The sequence below is a fragment of the Larus michahellis genome, unplaced genomic scaffold (assembly GCF_964199755.1).
Source record: "Larus michahellis unplaced genomic scaffold, bLarMic1.1 SCAFFOLD_579, whole genome shotgun sequence".
Lineage (NCBI taxonomy): Eukaryota > Metazoa > Chordata > Aves > Charadriiformes > Laridae > Larus > Larus michahellis.
The window spans coordinates 1-16,132 of record NW_027436159.1 but is presented as its reverse complement, the minus strand read 5'-3'; the positions used below and the strand labels follow the sequence as shown (position 1 = coordinate 16,132).

Here is a 16,132-nt window from a genome sequence, read left to right as displayed (position 1 = left end):
GGCACCCCTGGGACCCCCCCTCAAACCTCTTGTGCCCCCCCCCCAACCCCCTGTGCCCCCCAACCCCCCCCCCCCTGCCCCCCCGAAATCCCTTCCTTGTCCCACAGGGACCCACGGAGATGGGGAACCCTGACCCGGGGGGGTCACCCCAAGATCCGCCCCTCCCCCCCCCAGCACCCCTGGGACTTCCCCCAACCCCTGGGACCCCCCCCCAAACCTCTTGTGCCCCCCCCAACCCCCTGTGCCCCCCAAACCTCCCCCCCCCTCCAAATCCCTTCCCTCTCCCACAGGGACCCACGGAGATGGGGGTGTGGGGGGGGTCGAGGGGTGTCACCCCAAAATCTCACCCCTGGGGACCCCCCAACACCCCCACGTAACTGGACCCCCCCCCCAAAAACCCCTTGTGACCCCCCAAAACCCCTTGTGCCCCCCCAAACCTCCTTGTGCCCCCCCCCAAAAACCCTCCCCAGAGGGCCATCGGGGTGTCCCCGTCCCTGGGGTGGGGGACCCTCACCCGGGGGGGGTCACCCCAAGATCCGCCCCCCCCCCCCACCTGGCACCCCTGGGACCCCCCCCTCAAACCTCTTGTGCCCCCCCCCAACCCCCTGTGCCCCCCAACCCCCCCCCGCCCCCTCCAAATCCCTTCCTTGTCCCACAGGGACTCACGGAGATGGGGGTGTGGGGGGGGTCGAGGGGTGTCACCCCAAAATCTCACCCCTGGGGACCCCCCAACACCCCCACGTAACTGGACCCCCCCCAAAAACCCCTTGTGACCCCCCAAAACCCCTTGTGCCCCCCCAAACCTCCTTGTGCCCCCCCCAAAAACCCTCCCCAGAGGGCCATCGGGGTGTCCCCGTCCCTGGGGTGGGGGACCCTCACCCGGGGGGGGTCACCCCAAGCTCTCCCCCCGGCACCTCTGGGACCCCCCCCTAAACCTCTTGTGCCCCCCCCAACCCCCTGTGCCCCCCAAACCTCCCCCCCCCCGTGCCCCCCCGAAATCCCTTCCTTGTCCTACAGGGACCCACGGAGATGGGGAACCCTCACCCGGGGGGGTCACCCCAAGATCTGCCCCCCCCCACACCCGGCACCTCTGGGACCCCCCCCCAAACCTCTTGTGCCCCCCCCCAACCCCCTGTGCCCCCCAAACCTCCCCCCCCCCCTCCAAATCCCTTCCCTGTCCCACAGGGACCCACGGAGATGGGGGGGGGGGGGTGTCACCCCAAAATCCCACCCCTGGGGACCCCCGGGGGGGGGTTCGGGGGATGCCCGTCTGACGACCCCCCCCCACCAGATCAAGAGCGGGGAGAACGCGGCCAACATCGCGGGGGAGCTGGCGCGGCACACGCGGGGGCCGGTGTACGCCGGGGACGTCAGCTCGGCCGTGCGGCTGCTGGAGCAGCTCTTGGACATCCTGGACGCTCAGCTGCAGGCCCTGAGGCCTGTGGAGCGCGAGTCGGCCGGCAAGAACTACAACAAGGTGAGGGGGGGGCCCCCAAAAATGTCCCGTCCCCCCCCCCCCCGCCCCAAACCCCCAGGGAGGGTGAAAGATGGAGCCGGGAGGGCCCGGCCTCACCAAGATGGCAGAATCCTGGCCTTAGAGATGAGGGACCCCGGCCATAAAGATGAGGGACCCCAGCCACAAAGATGGCGGAACCCCGGCCTAAACCCCCCCCCAAGAACTACAACAAGGGGAGGGGGGGCCCCCAAAAATGGCTGTGCCCCCCCCAGGGAGGGCGAAAGATGGAGCCGGGAGGGCCCGGCCTCACCAAGATGGCGGAACCCCGGCCTTAAAGATGAGGGATCCCGGCCTTAAAGATGAGGGATCCCGGCCATAAAGATGGCGGAACCCCAGCCTTAAAGATGAGGGATCCCAGCCATGAAGATGAGGGACCCCGGCCATAAAGATGGTGGAACCCTGGCCTAAAACCCCCCCAAAAACTACAAGGGGAGGGGGGGCCCCCAAAAATGGCTGTGCCCCCCCCCAGGGAGGGCGAAAGATGGAGCCGGGAGGGCCCGGCCTCACCAAGATGGCGGAATCCTGGCCTTAGAGATGAGGGACCCCGGCCATAAAGATGAGGGACCCCAGCCATAAAGATGGCGGAACCCCGGCCTAAACCCCCCCCGAGAACTACAACAAGGGGAGGGGGGGCCCCCAAAATGGCTGTGCCCCCCCCAAGCGAGGGGGACAGATGGAGCCGAGGGGAGAAACCCCAGCCCCAAAGATGGGGGACCCCTGGCCCCACAAAGATGGCGGAACCCCGGCCATAAAGATGAGGGACCTCGGCCATGAAGATGAGGGACCTCGGCCATAAAGATGGCGGAACCCTGGCCTAAAACCCCCCCAAAAACTACAAGGGCGGGGGGGGCCCCCAAAAATGGCTGTGCCCCCCCCAAGCGAGGGGGACAGATGGAGCCGAGGGGAGAAACCCCAGCCCCAAAGATGGGGGAACCCCGGCCACCAAGATGGCGGAACCCCGGCCTTAAAGATGAGGGATCCCAGCCATGAAGATGGCGGAACCCCAGCCTAAACCCCCCCCCGAGAACTACAACAAGGGGAGGGGGGGCCCCCAAAAATGGCTGTGCCCCCCCCAAGCGAGGGGGACAGATGGAGCCGAGGGGGAAACCCCAGCCCCAAAGATGAGGGACCCCCCGCCACCAAGATGGCGGAACCCCGGCCATAAAGATGGCGGAACCCCAGCCATGAAGATGAGGGACCTCGGCCATGAAGATGGTGGAACCCTGGCCTAAAACCCCCCCAAAAACTACAAGGGCGGGGGGGGGCCCCAAAAATGGCTGTGCCCCCCCCTAGGGAGGGCGAAAGATGGAGCCGGGAGGGCCCGGCCTCACCAAGATGGCGGAATCCTGGCCTTAGAGATGAGGGACCCCGGCCATAAAGATGAGGGACCTCAGCCATAAAGATGGCGGAACCCCAGCCTAAACCCCCCCCGAGAACTACAACAAGGGGAGGGGGGGCCCCAAAATGGCTGTGCCCCCCCCAAGCGAGAGGGACAGATGGAGCCGAGGGGAGAAACCCCAGCCCCAAAGATGGGGGACCCCCGGCCACCAAGATGGCGGAACCCCAGCCTTAAAGATGAGGGACCTCGGCCATGAAGATGGCGGAACCCTGGCCTAAAACCCCCCCAAAAACTACAAGGGCAAGGGGGGGCCCCCAAAAATGGCTGTGCCCCCCCCAAGCGAGGGGGACAGATGGAGCCGAGGGGAGAAACCCCAGCCCCAAAGATGGGGGACCCCCCGCCACCAAGATGGCGGAACCCCGGCCATAAAGATGGCGGAACCCCAGCCATGAAGATGAGGGACCTCGGCCATGAAGATGGTGGAACCCTGGCCTAAAACCCCCCCAAAAACTACAAGGGGAGGGGGGGCCCCCAAAAATGGCTGTGCCCCCCCCTAGGGAGGGCGAAAGATGGAGCCGGGAGGGCCCGGCCTCACCAAGATGGCGGAATCCTGGCCTTAAAGATGAGGGACCCCGGCCATAAAGATGAGGGACCCCAGCCTAAACCCCCCCCCGAGAACTACAACAAGGGGAGGGGGGACCCCCAAAAATGGCTGTGCCCCCCCCAAGCGAGGGGGACAGATGGAGCCGAGGGGAGAAACCCCAGCCCCAAAGATGGGGGAACCCCGGCCACCAAGATGGCGGAACCCCAGCCTTAAAGATGGCGGAACCCCAGCCATGAAGATGAGGGACCTCGGCCATGAAGATGGCGGAACCCTGGCCTAAAACCCCCCCAAAAACTACAAGGGCGGGGGGGGGCCCCAAAAATGGCTGTGCCCCCCCCCAGGGAGGGCGAAAGATGGAGCCGGGAGGGCCCGGCCTCACCAAGATGGTGGAATCCTGGCCTTAAAGATGAGGGACCCCGGCCATAAAGATGAGGGACCTCGGCCACAAAGATGGCGGAACCCCAGCCTAAACCCCCCCCCAAGAACTACGACAAGGGGAGGGGGGGCCCCAAAATGGCTGTGCCCCCCCCAGGCGAGAGGGACAGATGGAGCCGAGGGGGAAACCCCAGCCCCAAAGATGGGGGACCCCCCGCCACCAAGATGGCGGAACCCCGGCCTCAAAGATGAGGGACCCCAGCCATGAAGATGAGGGACCCCGGCCATAAAGATGGCGGAACCCCGGCCTAAAACCCCCCCAAAAACTACAAGGGGAGGGGGGGCCCCCAAAAATGGCTGTGCCCCCCCCCAAGCGAGAGGGACAGATGGAGCCGAGGGGGGAAACCCCAGCCCCAAAGATGGGGGACCCCTGGCCCCACAAAGATGGCGGAACCCCGGCCATAAAGATGAGGGACCTCGGCCATAAAGATGGCGGAACCCTGGCCTAAACCCCCCCCCGAGAACTACGACAAGGGGAGGGGGGGCCCCCAAAAATGGCTGTGCCCCCCCCCCAGGGAGGGGGACAGATGGAGCCGGGGGGGGACACGACCCGGCCCCACAAAGACGGGGGGCGCCGTGCTCAGCTTGGGGGGCGATTGCCCCCAATTTGGGGCCTCCTCTGCCCCAAATCTTGGGGTTCTGCCCTAGACATCGGGGTCCTCCTGCCCCACACATCGGGGTTCCTCTGCCCCAAATATTGGGGTCCTCCAGCTGCCCATGGGGGGGGGTCCCACAAGCCCAGATGTGGGGGGGGGTGGTCCCCATCCCATAGGTGGGGGTCTGGCAGCCCCATACTTGGGGGTCCCCGCCCCATATATTGGGGTTCAGCAGCCCCATCTGGGAGGGTCTCTGCCCCATAGGTGGGGGTCTGGCAGCCCCATACATGGGGGTCCCCACCCCGTATATGGGGGCCCAGCAGCCCCACATGTGGGGGGCCTTGCCCTATATATGGGGGTCTGGCAGCCAAATATGTGGGGGGTCCCTTCCCCATATATTGGGGCCCCACACGTGGGGGTCCCCACCCCATACATGGGGGTCTGGTAGCCCCATATGTGGGGGGGTGGGGTCTCTGCCCCCTATGTGGGGGTCCCCACCCCATACATGGGGGTCTGGTAGCCCCATATGTGTGGGGGGGCGGGGTGTCTGCCCCATATGTGGGGGTCCCAACCCCATACGTGGGGGTCTGGTAGCCCCATATGGGGGGGGGGGCGGGGTCTCTGCCCCATATGTGGGGGTCCCAACCCCATATGTGGGGGTCTGGTAGCCCCATATGTGGAGGGGGCAGGGTCTCTGCCCCATATGTGGGGGTCCCAACCCCATACGTGGGGGTCTGGTAGCCCCATATGGGGGGGGGGGGGCGGGGTCTCTGCCCCATATGTGGGGGTCCCAACCCCATACATGGGGGTCTGGTAGCCCCATATGTGTGGGGGGGCGGGGTGTCTGCCCCCTATGTGGGGGTCCCCACCCCATACATGGGGGTCTGGTAGCCCCATATGTGTGGGGGGGCAGGGTGTCTGCCCCCTATGTGGGGGTCCCAACCCCATACATGGGGGTCTGGTAGCCCCATATGTGGGGGGGCGGGGTGTCTGCCCCATATGTGGGGGTCCCAACCCCATACATGGGGGTCTGGTAGCCCCATATGGGGGGAGGGGGCGGGGTGTCTGCCCCCTATGTGGGGGTCCCCACCCCATACATGGGGGTCTGGTAGCCCCATATGTGGGGGGGCGGGGTGTCTGCCCCATATGTGGGGGTCCCAACCCCATACATGGGGGTCTGGTAGCCCCATATGTGGGGGTCCCCACCCCATACATGGGGGTCTGGTATCCCCATATGGGGGGGGGGGGCGGGGTCTCTGCCCCATATGTGGGGGTCCCCACCCCATATATGGGGGTCTGGTAGCCCCATATGTGGGGGTCCCAACCCCATACGTGGGGGTCTGGTAGCCCCATATGTGGAGGGGCGGGGTCTCTGCCCCCTATGTGGGGGTCCCAACCCCATACATGGGGGTCTGGTAGCCCCATATGGGGGGGGGGGGGGGGCGGGGTCTCTGCCCCATATGTGGGGGTCCCAACCCCATACATGGGGGTCTGGTAGCCCCATATGTGGGGGGGGGGCGGGGTCTCTGCCCCATATGTGGGGGTCCCAAACCCATACATGGGGGTCTGGTAGCCCCATATGTGGGGGTCCCAACCCCATACGTGGGGGTCTGGTAGCCCCATATGTGTGGGGGGGCGGGGTGTCTGCCCCCTATGTGGGGGTCCCCACCCCATACATGGGGGTCTGGTAGCCCCATATGTGGGGGTCCCAGCCCCATATGTGGGGGTCTGGTAGCCCCATATGGGGGGGGGGCGGGGTCTCTGCCCCATATGTGGGGGTCCCAACCCCATACGTGGGGGTCTGGTAGCCCCATATGTGGGGGGGCGGGGTCTCTGCCCCCTATGTGGGGGTCCCAACCCCATACGTGGGGGTCCCCGCCCCGACACGTTCGTTCTGCCCCCCCCAGATGCACAAGCGGGAGCGGACCTGCAAGGATTACATCAAGGTGGGCGGGGCCTGCGGAAAGGGGCGTGGTCTGGGCAGTGGGCGGGGCCTGTGGGTGGGGCCGGCCTGCCCTGTGATAGGTGGGGGAGGGTGCTGGTGGGCGGGGCTTAGGATAGGAGGGGGGGAGGTCCGTGAATGGGCGGAGCTTGAGTGGGCGGTGCCTCCGAAGGGGCGTGGTCTGTGGTGGGCGGGGCCTGTGTGTGGGGGGGGTGTCTCTGGGTGGGCGGGGCCGGTGGCGGGCGGCTTAGGTGGGTGGAGTCCCTGCATGGGCGGGGCCTGCAGGAGTCAGGGGGCCCTGTGATTGGGTGGGGCTTGAGTGGGGGTGGGTCTGTGGTGGGCGGGGCTTAAGCGAAGGGGGCGGGGCCTCATCGGGGCTGAGCATTTCCATGCAGCTGGGGGGCGGGGTTGTTAATGAGTGGGCGGGGCCTGTGGTGGGCGGGGCCTGGGGGTGTGCGGGGGGGGGTCTCTTAATGGGCGGGGCCTGCAGGAGTTAGGGGGCTCTGCGATTGGGTGGGGCTTGAGTGGGGGTGGGTCTGTGGTGGGAGGGGCTTAAGTGGATGGTGTCTTTGGGGGCGGAGCGAGTGGTGGGCGGGGCTTAAGCGAAGGGGCGGGGCCTCGTCGGGGGCTGAGCGTTTCCACGCGGCTGGGGGGGCGGGGGTGTTAATGAGTGGGCGGGGCCTGTAGTGGGCGGGGCCTGGGGGTGTGCGTGGGGGGGGTCTCTTAATGGGCGTGGCCTGCAGGAGTCAGGGGGCTCTGCGATTGGGTGGGGGTGGGTCTGCGGTGGGCGGGGCTTAAGCGAAGGGGCGGGGCCTCATCGGGGGGGCTGAGTGTTTCCATGCGGCTGGGGGGATGGGGGGTGTTAATGAGTGGGCGGGGCCTGTGGTGGGCGGGGCCTGAAGGAGGTGGGGTCCCTGTGATTGGGTGGGGCTTGAGTGGGCGGGGTCTGCGGTGGGCGGGGCTTAAGTGGATGGAGGCTCTGGGGGCGGGGCTTAAGCGAAGGGGCGGGGCCTCATCGGGGGTGCGTGTTTCCATATGGCTGGGGGGGCGGGGGTGTTAATGAGTGGGCGGGGCCTGTGGTGGGCGGGGCCCGGGGGTGTGTGTGTGGGGTCTCTTAATGGGCGTGGCCTGCAGGAGTCAGGGGGCCCTGTGATTGGGTGGGGTTGGGTCTGTGGTGGGCGGGGCTTAAGTGAGTGGAGTCTCTGGGGTGGGGCGTGTGGTGGGCGGGGCTTAAGCGAAGGGGCGGGGCCTCGTCGGGGGCTGAGCATTTCCACGTGGCTGGGGGGTGGGGTTGTTAATGAGTGGGCGGGGCCTGTGGTGGGCGGGGCCTAGGGGTGGGGGGGGGTGGGGGGGTCCCTGCATGGGCGGGGCCTGCAGGAGTCAGGGGGCCCTGTGATTGGGTGGGGGTGGGTCTGTGGTGGGCGGGGCTTAAGTGGATGGTGTCTTTGGGGGTGGAGCGAGTGGTGGGCGGGGCTTAAGCGAAGGGGCGGGGCCTCGTCGGGGGCTGAGCATTTCCACGCGGCTGGGGGGGCGGGGTTGTTAATGAGTGGGCGGGGCCTGTGGTGGGCGGGGCCTGAAGGAGGTAGGGTCCCTGTGATTGGGTGGGGCTTGAGTGGGCGGGGTCTGCGGTGGGCGGGGCTTAAGTGGATGGAGGCGCTGGGGGCGGGGCGTGTGGTGGGCGGGGCTTAAGCGAAGGGGCGGGGCCTCATCGGGGGTGCGTGTTTCCATATGGCTGGGGGGGCGGGGGTGTTAATGAGTGGGCGGGGGCCTGTGGTGGGCGGGGCCTAGGGGTGGGTATGTGTGTGGGGGGGGTCTCTTCATGGGCGGGGCCTGCATGAGTCAAGGGGCCCTGTGATTGGGTGGGGTTGGGTCTGTGGTGGGCGGGGCTTAAGTGAGTGGAGTCTCTGGGGTGGGGCGTGTGGTGGGCGGGGCTTAAGCGAAGGGGCGGGGCTTCGTCGGGGGCTGAGCGTTTCCACACGGCTGGGGGGGCGGGGTTGTTAATGAGTGGGCGGGGCCTGTGGTGGGCGGGGCCTAGGGGTGGGTGTGTGTGTGGGGGGGTCCCTGCATGGGCGGGGCCTGCAGGAGTCAGGGGTTCCTGTGATTGGGTGGGGCTTGAGTGGGGGTGGGTCTGTGGTGGGAGGGGCTTAAGTGGATGGTGTCTTTGGGGGCGGAGCGAGTGGTGGGCGGGGCTTAAGCGAAGGGGCGGGGCCTCATCGGGGCTGAGCGTTTCCATGCAGCTGGGGGGTCGGGGTTGTTAATGAGTGGGCGGGGCCTGTGGTGGGCGGGGCCTGGGGGTGTGCGTGGGGGGGGGTCTCTTAATGGGCGTGGCCTGCAGGAGTCAGGGGGCCCTGTGATTGGGTGGGGGTGGGTCTGCGGTGGGCGGGGCTTAAGCGAAGGGGCGGGGCCTCATCGGGGGGCTGAGCGTTTCCATGCAGCTGGGGGGGTGAGGGGTGTTAATGAGTGGGTGGGGCCTGTGGTGGGCGGGGCCTGAAGGAGGTGGGGTCCCTGTGATTGGGTGGGGCTTGAGTGGGCGGGGTCTGCGGTGGGCGGGGCTTAAGTGGATGGAGGCGCTGGGGGCGGGGCGTGTGGTGGGCGGGGCTTAAGCGAAGGGGCGGGGCCTCATCGGGGGTGCGTGTTTCCATATGGCTGGGGGGGCGGGGGTGTTAATGAGTGGGCGGGGCCTGTGGTGGGCGGGGCCTAGGGGTGGGTATGTGTGTGGGGGGGGTCTCTTCATGGGCGGGGCCTGCATGAGTCAAGGGGCCCTGTGATTGGGTGGGGTTGGGTCTGTGGTGGGCGGGGCTTAAGTGAGTGGAGTCTCTGGGGTGGGGCGTGTGGTGGGCGGGGCTTAAGCGAAGGGGCGGGGCTTCGTCGGGGGCTGAGCGTTTCCACACGGCTGGGGGGGCGGGGTTGTTAATGAGTGGGCGGGGCCTGTGGTGGGCGGGGCCTAGGGGTGGGTGTGTGTGTGGGGGGGTCCCTGCATGGGCGGGGCCTGCAGGAGTCAGGGGTTCCTGTGATTGGGTGGGGCTTGAGTGGGGGTGGGTCTGCGGTGGGAGGGGCTTAAGTGGATGGTGTCTTTGGGGGCGGAGCGAGTGGTGGGCGGGGCTTAAGCGAAGGGGCGGGGCCTCATCGGGGCTGAGCGTTTCCATGCAGCTGGGGGGGCGGGGTTGATAATGAGTGGGCGGGGCCTGTGGTGGGCGGGGCCTGGGGGTGTGCGTGGGGGGGGGTCTCTTAATGGGCGTGGCCTGCAGGAGTCAGGGGGCCCTGTGATTGGGTGGGGGTGGGTCTGCGGTGGGCGGGGCTTAAGCGAAGGGGCGGGGCCTCATGGGGGGGGCTGAGCGTTTCCATGCGGCTGGGGGGATGGGGGGTGTTAATGAGTGGGTGGGGCCTGTGGTGGGCGGGGCCTGAAGGAGGTGGGGTCCCTGTGATTGGGTGGGGCTTGAGTGGGCGGGGTCTGCGGTGGGCGGGGCTTAAGTGGATGGAGGCTCTGGGGGCGGGGCGTGTGGTGGGCGGGGCTTAGGCGAAGGGGCGGGGCCTCATCGGGGGTGCGTGTTTCCATATGGCTGGGGGGGCGGGGGTGTTAATGAGCGGGCGGGGTCTGTGGTGGGCGGGGCCTAGGGGTGGGTATGTGTGTGTGGGGGTCTCTTCATGGGCGGGGCTTGCAGGAGTCAAGGGGCCCTGTGATTGGGTGGGGTTGGGTCTGCGGTGGGCGGGGCTTAAGTGAGTGGAGTCTCTGGGGTGGGGCGTGTGGTGGGCGGGGCTTAAGCGAAGGGGGCGGGGCCTCGTCGGGGGCTGAGCGTTTCCACACGGCTGGGGGGGCGGGGTTGTTAATGAGTGGGCGGGGCCTGTGGTGGGCGGGGCCTAGGGGTGGGTGTGTGTGTGGGGGGGTCCCTGCATGGGCGGGGCCTGCAGGAGTCAGGGGTTCCTGTGATTGGGTGGGGCTTGAGTGGGGGTGGGTCTGTGGTGGGAGGGGCTTAAGTGGATGGTGTCTTTCGGGGCGGAGTGAGTGGTGGGCGGGGCTTAAGCGAAGGGGCGGGGCCTCATCGGGGGTGCGTGTTTCCATATGGCTGGGGGGGCGGGTTTGTTAATGAGTGGGCGGGGCCTGTGGTGGGCGGGGCCTGGGTGTGTGTGGGGGGGGGTCTCTTAATGGGCGTGGCCTGCAGGAGTCAGGGGGCTCTGCGATTGGGTGGGGGTGGGTCCTGCGGTGGGCGGGGCTTAAGCGAAGGGGGCGGGGCCTCTGGGGGGGGGGGCCTAAGCGTTTCCATGCGGCTGAGGGGTGGTGGGAAGGAGGGGGGGTGGGGGGGTGGGGTGGGGGTGAGTGGGCGTGGCCGGGGGGGGGGCGGGCGTGTCCTCAGCCCCCCCCCCGGCCCCCGGCCCCGCAGGCGGTGGTGGAAGCCGTGGATAACTTGCTGCGGCCGGAGGCCCTGGAATCGTGGCGGGACATGAACGGGTCGGAGCAGGCGCACACGGCCACCATGCTGCTGGACGTGCTGGAGGAGGGCGCCTTCCTGCTGGCCGACAACGTCAAGGAGCCGGCCCGCTTCCTGGCCGCCCGCCAGAACCTGGGTGAGCCACCCCCCCCCCCCCCCCACCGAGGAGGGTCGGTGACACGCGTGTTGGTGCCGCGTGTTGGTGACGCGTGTTGGTGCCGCGTGTTGGTGACGCGTGTGTTGGTGACGCGTGTTGTTGAGGTGTGATGGTGACATGTGTGTTGGTGACGCGTGTTGTTGAGGCGTGTTGGTGACGCGTGTGTTGGTGACACGTGTTGTTGAGGTGTGTTGGTGACGCGTGTTGGTGACGCGTGTGTTGGTGACGCGTGTTGTTGAGGCGTGTTGGTGACGTGTGTGTTGGTGACGCGTGTTGGTGACGCGTGTTGTTGAGGCGTGTTGGTGACGCGTGTTGGTGACGTGTGTTGTTGAGGCGTGTTGGTGACGCGTGTGTTGGTGACGCGTGTTGTTGAGGCGTGATGGTGACACGTGTTGGTGCCGCGTGTTGTTGAGGCGTGATGGTGACGTGTGTGTTGGTGACGCGTGTTGTTGAGGCGTGATGGTGACACCTGTTGGTGATGCGTGTTGTTGAGGCGTGTTGGTGACGCGTGTTGGTGACGCGTGTGTTGGTGACGCATGTTGTTGAGGCGTGATGGTGACACGTGTTGGTGACGCGTGTTGTTGAGGCGTGATGGTGACGTGTGTGTTGGTGACGCGTGTTGTTGAGGCGTGATGGTGACACCTGTTGGTGATGCGTGTTGTTGAGGCGTGTTGGTGACGCGTGTTGGTGACGCGTGTGTTGGTGACGCATGTTGTTGAGGCGTGATGGTGACACGTGTTGGTGACGCGTGTTGTTGAGGCGTGTTGGTGACGTGTGTGTTGGTGACGCGTGTTGTTGAGGCGTGTTGGTGACACGCGTGTTGGTGCCGCGTGTTGTTGAGGCGTGTTGGTGACGCGTGTTGGTGACGTGTGTGTTGGTGACGCGTGTTGTTGAGGCGTGTTGGTGACACACGTGTTGGTGCCACGTGTTGTTGAGGCATGATGGTGACGTGTGTGTTGGTGATGCATGTTGGTGACACGTGTTGTTGAGGCGTGTTGGTGACGTGTGTGTTGGTGACGCGTGTTGTTGAGGCGTGTTGGTGACACGCGTGTTGGTGCCGCGTGTTGTTGAGGCATGATGGTGACGTGTGTGTTGGTGATGCATGTTGGTGACACGTGTTGGTGACGCGTGTTGTTGAGGCGTGTTGGTGACACGTGTTGGTGACGCGTGTTGGTGAGGCGTGATGGTGACGCGTGTTGGTGACACGCGTGTTGGTGACGCGTGTTGCTGAGGTGTGTTGCTGACACACATGTTGCCGAGGCGTGTTGGTGACGCATATTGGTGACACGTGTTGCTGAGGCGTGTTGGTGACACACATGTTGCCGAGGCGTGTTGGTGACGTGTGTGTTGGTGACATGTGTTGCTGAGGCGTGTTGGTGACACGCGTGTTGGTGACGTGTCTTGCCGAGGCGTGTTGGTGACACATGTTGGTGCTGCGTGTTGCCAAGGTGTGTTGGTGACATGCCTGTTGGTGCCATGTGTTGGTGCCGCGTGTTGGTGAGGTGTGTGTTGGTGACACGTGTTGCTGAGGCGTGTTGGTGACACGCATGTTGGTGACGTGTTGCTGAACCATGTTGCTGACACACATGTTGCCGAGGCGTGTTGGTGACATGCATGATGATGACGTGTGTTGGTGATGCGTGTGTTGCCGAGGCATGTTGGTGACGCGTGTTGGTGACGCGTGTTGCCGAGGCATGTTGGTGACACGCGTGTCGGTGCTGCGTGTCAGTGCCGCGTGTTGCCAAGGCGTGTTGGTGCTGCGTGTTGGTCAGGCGTGTTGGTGACACATATTGGTGACACGTGTTGCTGAGGCGTGTTGGTGACACACATGTTGCCCAGGCGTGTTGGTGACGCGTGTTGGCGACACATGTTGGTGACGTGTGTTGCTGAGGCGTGTTGGTGACGTGACATGTGTTTGTGACACGTGTGTCGGTGCCGCGTGTCGGTGCCGCGTGTTGCCGAGGCGTGTTGGTGACGCGTGTTGGTGACGTGTGTTGGTGCCACGCGTGTCGGTGACGCGTGTTGCCGAGGCGTGGCGGTGCGTGGCGCCGGTGACACGCGTGTCGCGCAGTGCTGGAGGTGACGGTGCTGAACACGGAGGGGACGGTGCAGGAGCTGGTTTTCCCCCAGGAGTTCGGGGGCGACAGCTCCATCCAGCTCTCGGCCAACACCCTCAAACAGAACAGCCGCAACGGTGAGCCGCCGCGGGGGGGGGGGCCGGGGGGGGGCACTGGGGGCCGGGGGGGGGGCACTGGGGTCCTTGGCGGGGAGGGGGGAGGTGCACAGGGGTTCGGGGGGGGATCCTGGGTAGGGCTCAGGGGTCCTGGGGGGGGCTCAGGGGTTCGGGGGGTGTCCTTGGGGGTCTCAGGGGGCGGGGGGGGGCTCAGGGGTATGGGGGGGGACCTAGGGGTGGCTCAGGGCTCCTGGGGGGCATTCAGGGGTTCGGGGGGGGGGTCCTGGGGGTGGCTCAGGGGTCCTTGGGGGGGCTCAGGGGTCCTGGGGGGGGCTCAGGGGTTCGGGGGGGGGGGTCCTTGGGGGGCTCAGGGGTCCTGGGGGGGCCTCAGGGGTTCGGGGGGGGGTCCTTGGTGGTCTCAGGGGTTCGGGGGGGGACCTAGGGGTGGCTCAGGGGTCCTGGGGGGCGCTCAGGGGTTCGGGGGGGGGGGTCCTTGGGGGGGCTCAGGGGTCCTGGGGGGGGCTCAGGGGTTCGGGGGGTCGGTCCTGGGGGGGGCTCAGGGGTTTGGGGGGGGTCCTGGGGGTGGCTCAGGGGTCCAGGGGGGGCTCAGGGGTTCGGGGGGGGGGTCCTTGGGGGGGCTCAGGGGTCTGGGGGAGGGCTCAGGGGTTCGGGGGGGGGTCCTTGGGGGGGCTCAGGGGTCCTGGGGGGGGCTCAGGGGTCCTTGGAGGGGCTCACGGGCCCTGGGGGGGGCTCAGGGGTTCGGGGGGTGTCCTTGGGGGGGCTCAGGGGTCCTGGGGGGGGCTCAGGGGTTCGGGGGGGGGGTCCTTGGGGGCCTCAGGGGTCCTGGGGGGGGCTCAGGGGTTCGGGGGGGGGTCCTTGGCGGTCTCAGGGGTTCGGGGGGGGACCTAGGGGTGGCTCAGGGGTCCTGGGGGGCGCTCAGGGGTTCGGGGGGGGGGGTCCTTGGGGGGGCTCAGGGGTCCTGGGGGGGGCTCAGGGGTTCGGGGGGTCGGTCCTGGGGGGGGCTCAGGGGTTTGGGGGGGGTCCTGGGGGTGGCTCAGGGGTCCAGGGGGGGCTCGGGTTCGGGGGGGGACCTGGGGGGTGCTCACGGGTCCAACGGGGTCTCAGGGGTCCTGGTGGGGGCTCAGGTGTTCAGGGGGAGGGGTCCGGGGGAGGGCTCAGGGGTCCGGGGGGGGTCCTGGGGGTGGCTCAGGGGTCCTGGTGGGGGCTCAGGTGTTCGGGGGGGGGGTCCCTGGGGGTCTCAGGGGTCCGGGGGTGGTCCTTGGGGGGCTCAGGGGTCTGGGGGAGGGCTCAGGGGTTCGGGGGGGGTCCTTGGGGGGGCTCAGGGGTCCGGGGGAGGGCTCAGGGGTTCAGGGGGGGTCCTTGGGGGGGCTCAGGGGTCCGGGGGAGGGCTCAGGGGTTCAGGGGGGGTCCTGGGGGTGGCTCAGGGGTCCTGGGGGGGCTCAGGGGTTCGGGGGGGGTTCTTTGGGGGGGCTCAGGGGTCCTGGGGGGGGCTCAGGGGTTCGGGGGGGGGTCCTTGGCGGTCTCAGGGGTCCGGGGGGGAACCTAGGGGTGGCTCAGGGGTCCTGGGGGGAGCTCAGGGGTTCGGGGGGGGGGGGTCCTTGGGGGGGCTCAGGGGTCCTGGTGGGGGTCAGGTGTTCGGGGGGGCGGTCCTTGGGGGTCTCAGGGGTCCGGGGGGGGACCTAGGGGTGGCTCAGGGGTCCTGGGGGGGGCTCAGGGGTCCGAGGGGGGGCCTGGGGGTGGCTCAGGGGTCCAGGGGGGGCTCAGGTGTTCGGGGGGGGGGGTCCTTGGGGGTCTCAGGGGTCCGGGGGGGGACCTAGGGGTGGCTCAGGGGTCCAGGGGAGGGCTCAGGGGTTCGGGGGGGTTCCTGGGCAGGGCTCAGGGGTCCTGGGGGGGGGTCAGGGGTCTGAGGGGGCACTCGGGGACCTGGGGGTGGCTCAGGGGTCCTGGGGGGGCTCAGGGCTTCGGGGGGGGCTCCTGGGGGGGCTCAGGGGTCCGGGGGAGGGCTCAGGGGTTCAGGGGGGGACCTGGGGGGGGCTCAGGGGTCCTGGGGGGGGCTCAGGGGTTCGGGGGGGGGGGTCCTTGGGGGGCTCAGGGGTCCTGGGGGGGGCTCAGGGGTTCGGGGGAGGGCTCAGGGGTTCAGGGGGGGACCTGGGGGGGGCTCAGGGGTCCTGGGGGGGACTCAGGGGTTCGGGGGGGGGGGTCCTTGGGGGGGCTCAGGGGTCCTGGGGGGGGCTCAGGGGTTCGGGGGAGGGCTCTGGGGTTCAGGGGGGGATCTAGGGGTGGCTCAGGGGTCCTGGGTGGGTCTCAAGGGTCCTGGGGGGGCTCAGGGATCCGGGGGAGGCCACAGGGGTTCTGGGGGGGTTTCAGGGGTCCTGGGGGGGGGGGGGGGGGGGGGCGGGTCTCAGGGGTCCTGGTGGGATTTGGGGTGGGGGGGGGGTCTCTGACGGGCGTCTCCCGCAGGGGTGGTGAAGGTGGTCTTCATCCTCTACAACAACCTGGGGGCTCTTCCTCTCCACGGAGAACGCCACGGTGCGCCTGGGGGGGGGGGAGGTGGGGGCCCGCGCCCCCCCCCTGGTCGTCAACTCCCAGGTCATCGCCGCCTCCATCAACAAGGAATCCAGCCGCGTCTTCCTCATGGACCCCGTCGTCTTCACCCTGCCCCACCTCGAGGTGGGGACCCCCCCCGCCCCGTCCCGGCACCCACCCACCCCCCCCGGCCCCCCGGGACCCCCACTCACCCACCCCCCCCGGGACATCCGGAGACCCCCACCTGGTCCCGCTGGACCCCCACCCACCCCCTGGGACCTCCCCTGGGACCCGCCCCCCCAGCATCGGGGACCCCACTGGGACCCGCTCCTTGTTCTCAGGGCCCCCACCCACCCCCTGGGACCCCCCCCCCCAGCCTCGGGGACCCCACTGGGA

The 16,132-nt window shown here is 68.2% G+C and overlaps 1 protein-coding gene across 1 annotated transcript; it reads left to right on the top strand.

The window, feature by feature from the left end:
* Window positions 1-1,185: 1,185 nt before the first annotated feature.
* LOC141737076 (adhesion G protein-coupled receptor L1-like) lies at window positions 1,186-15,906 on the top strand (the record flags this gene model as incomplete). The annotated part of the gene is made up of 5 exons (XM_074571691.1): window positions 1,186-1,477; window positions 6,398-6,436; window positions 10,812-10,995; window positions 13,088-13,210; window positions 15,671-15,906. Coding segments are annotated over 5 exons (874 nt in total), but the record flags the coding sequence as incomplete, so codon positions are not given.
* Between the last annotated feature and the right edge of the window lie 226 nt (window positions 15,907-16,132).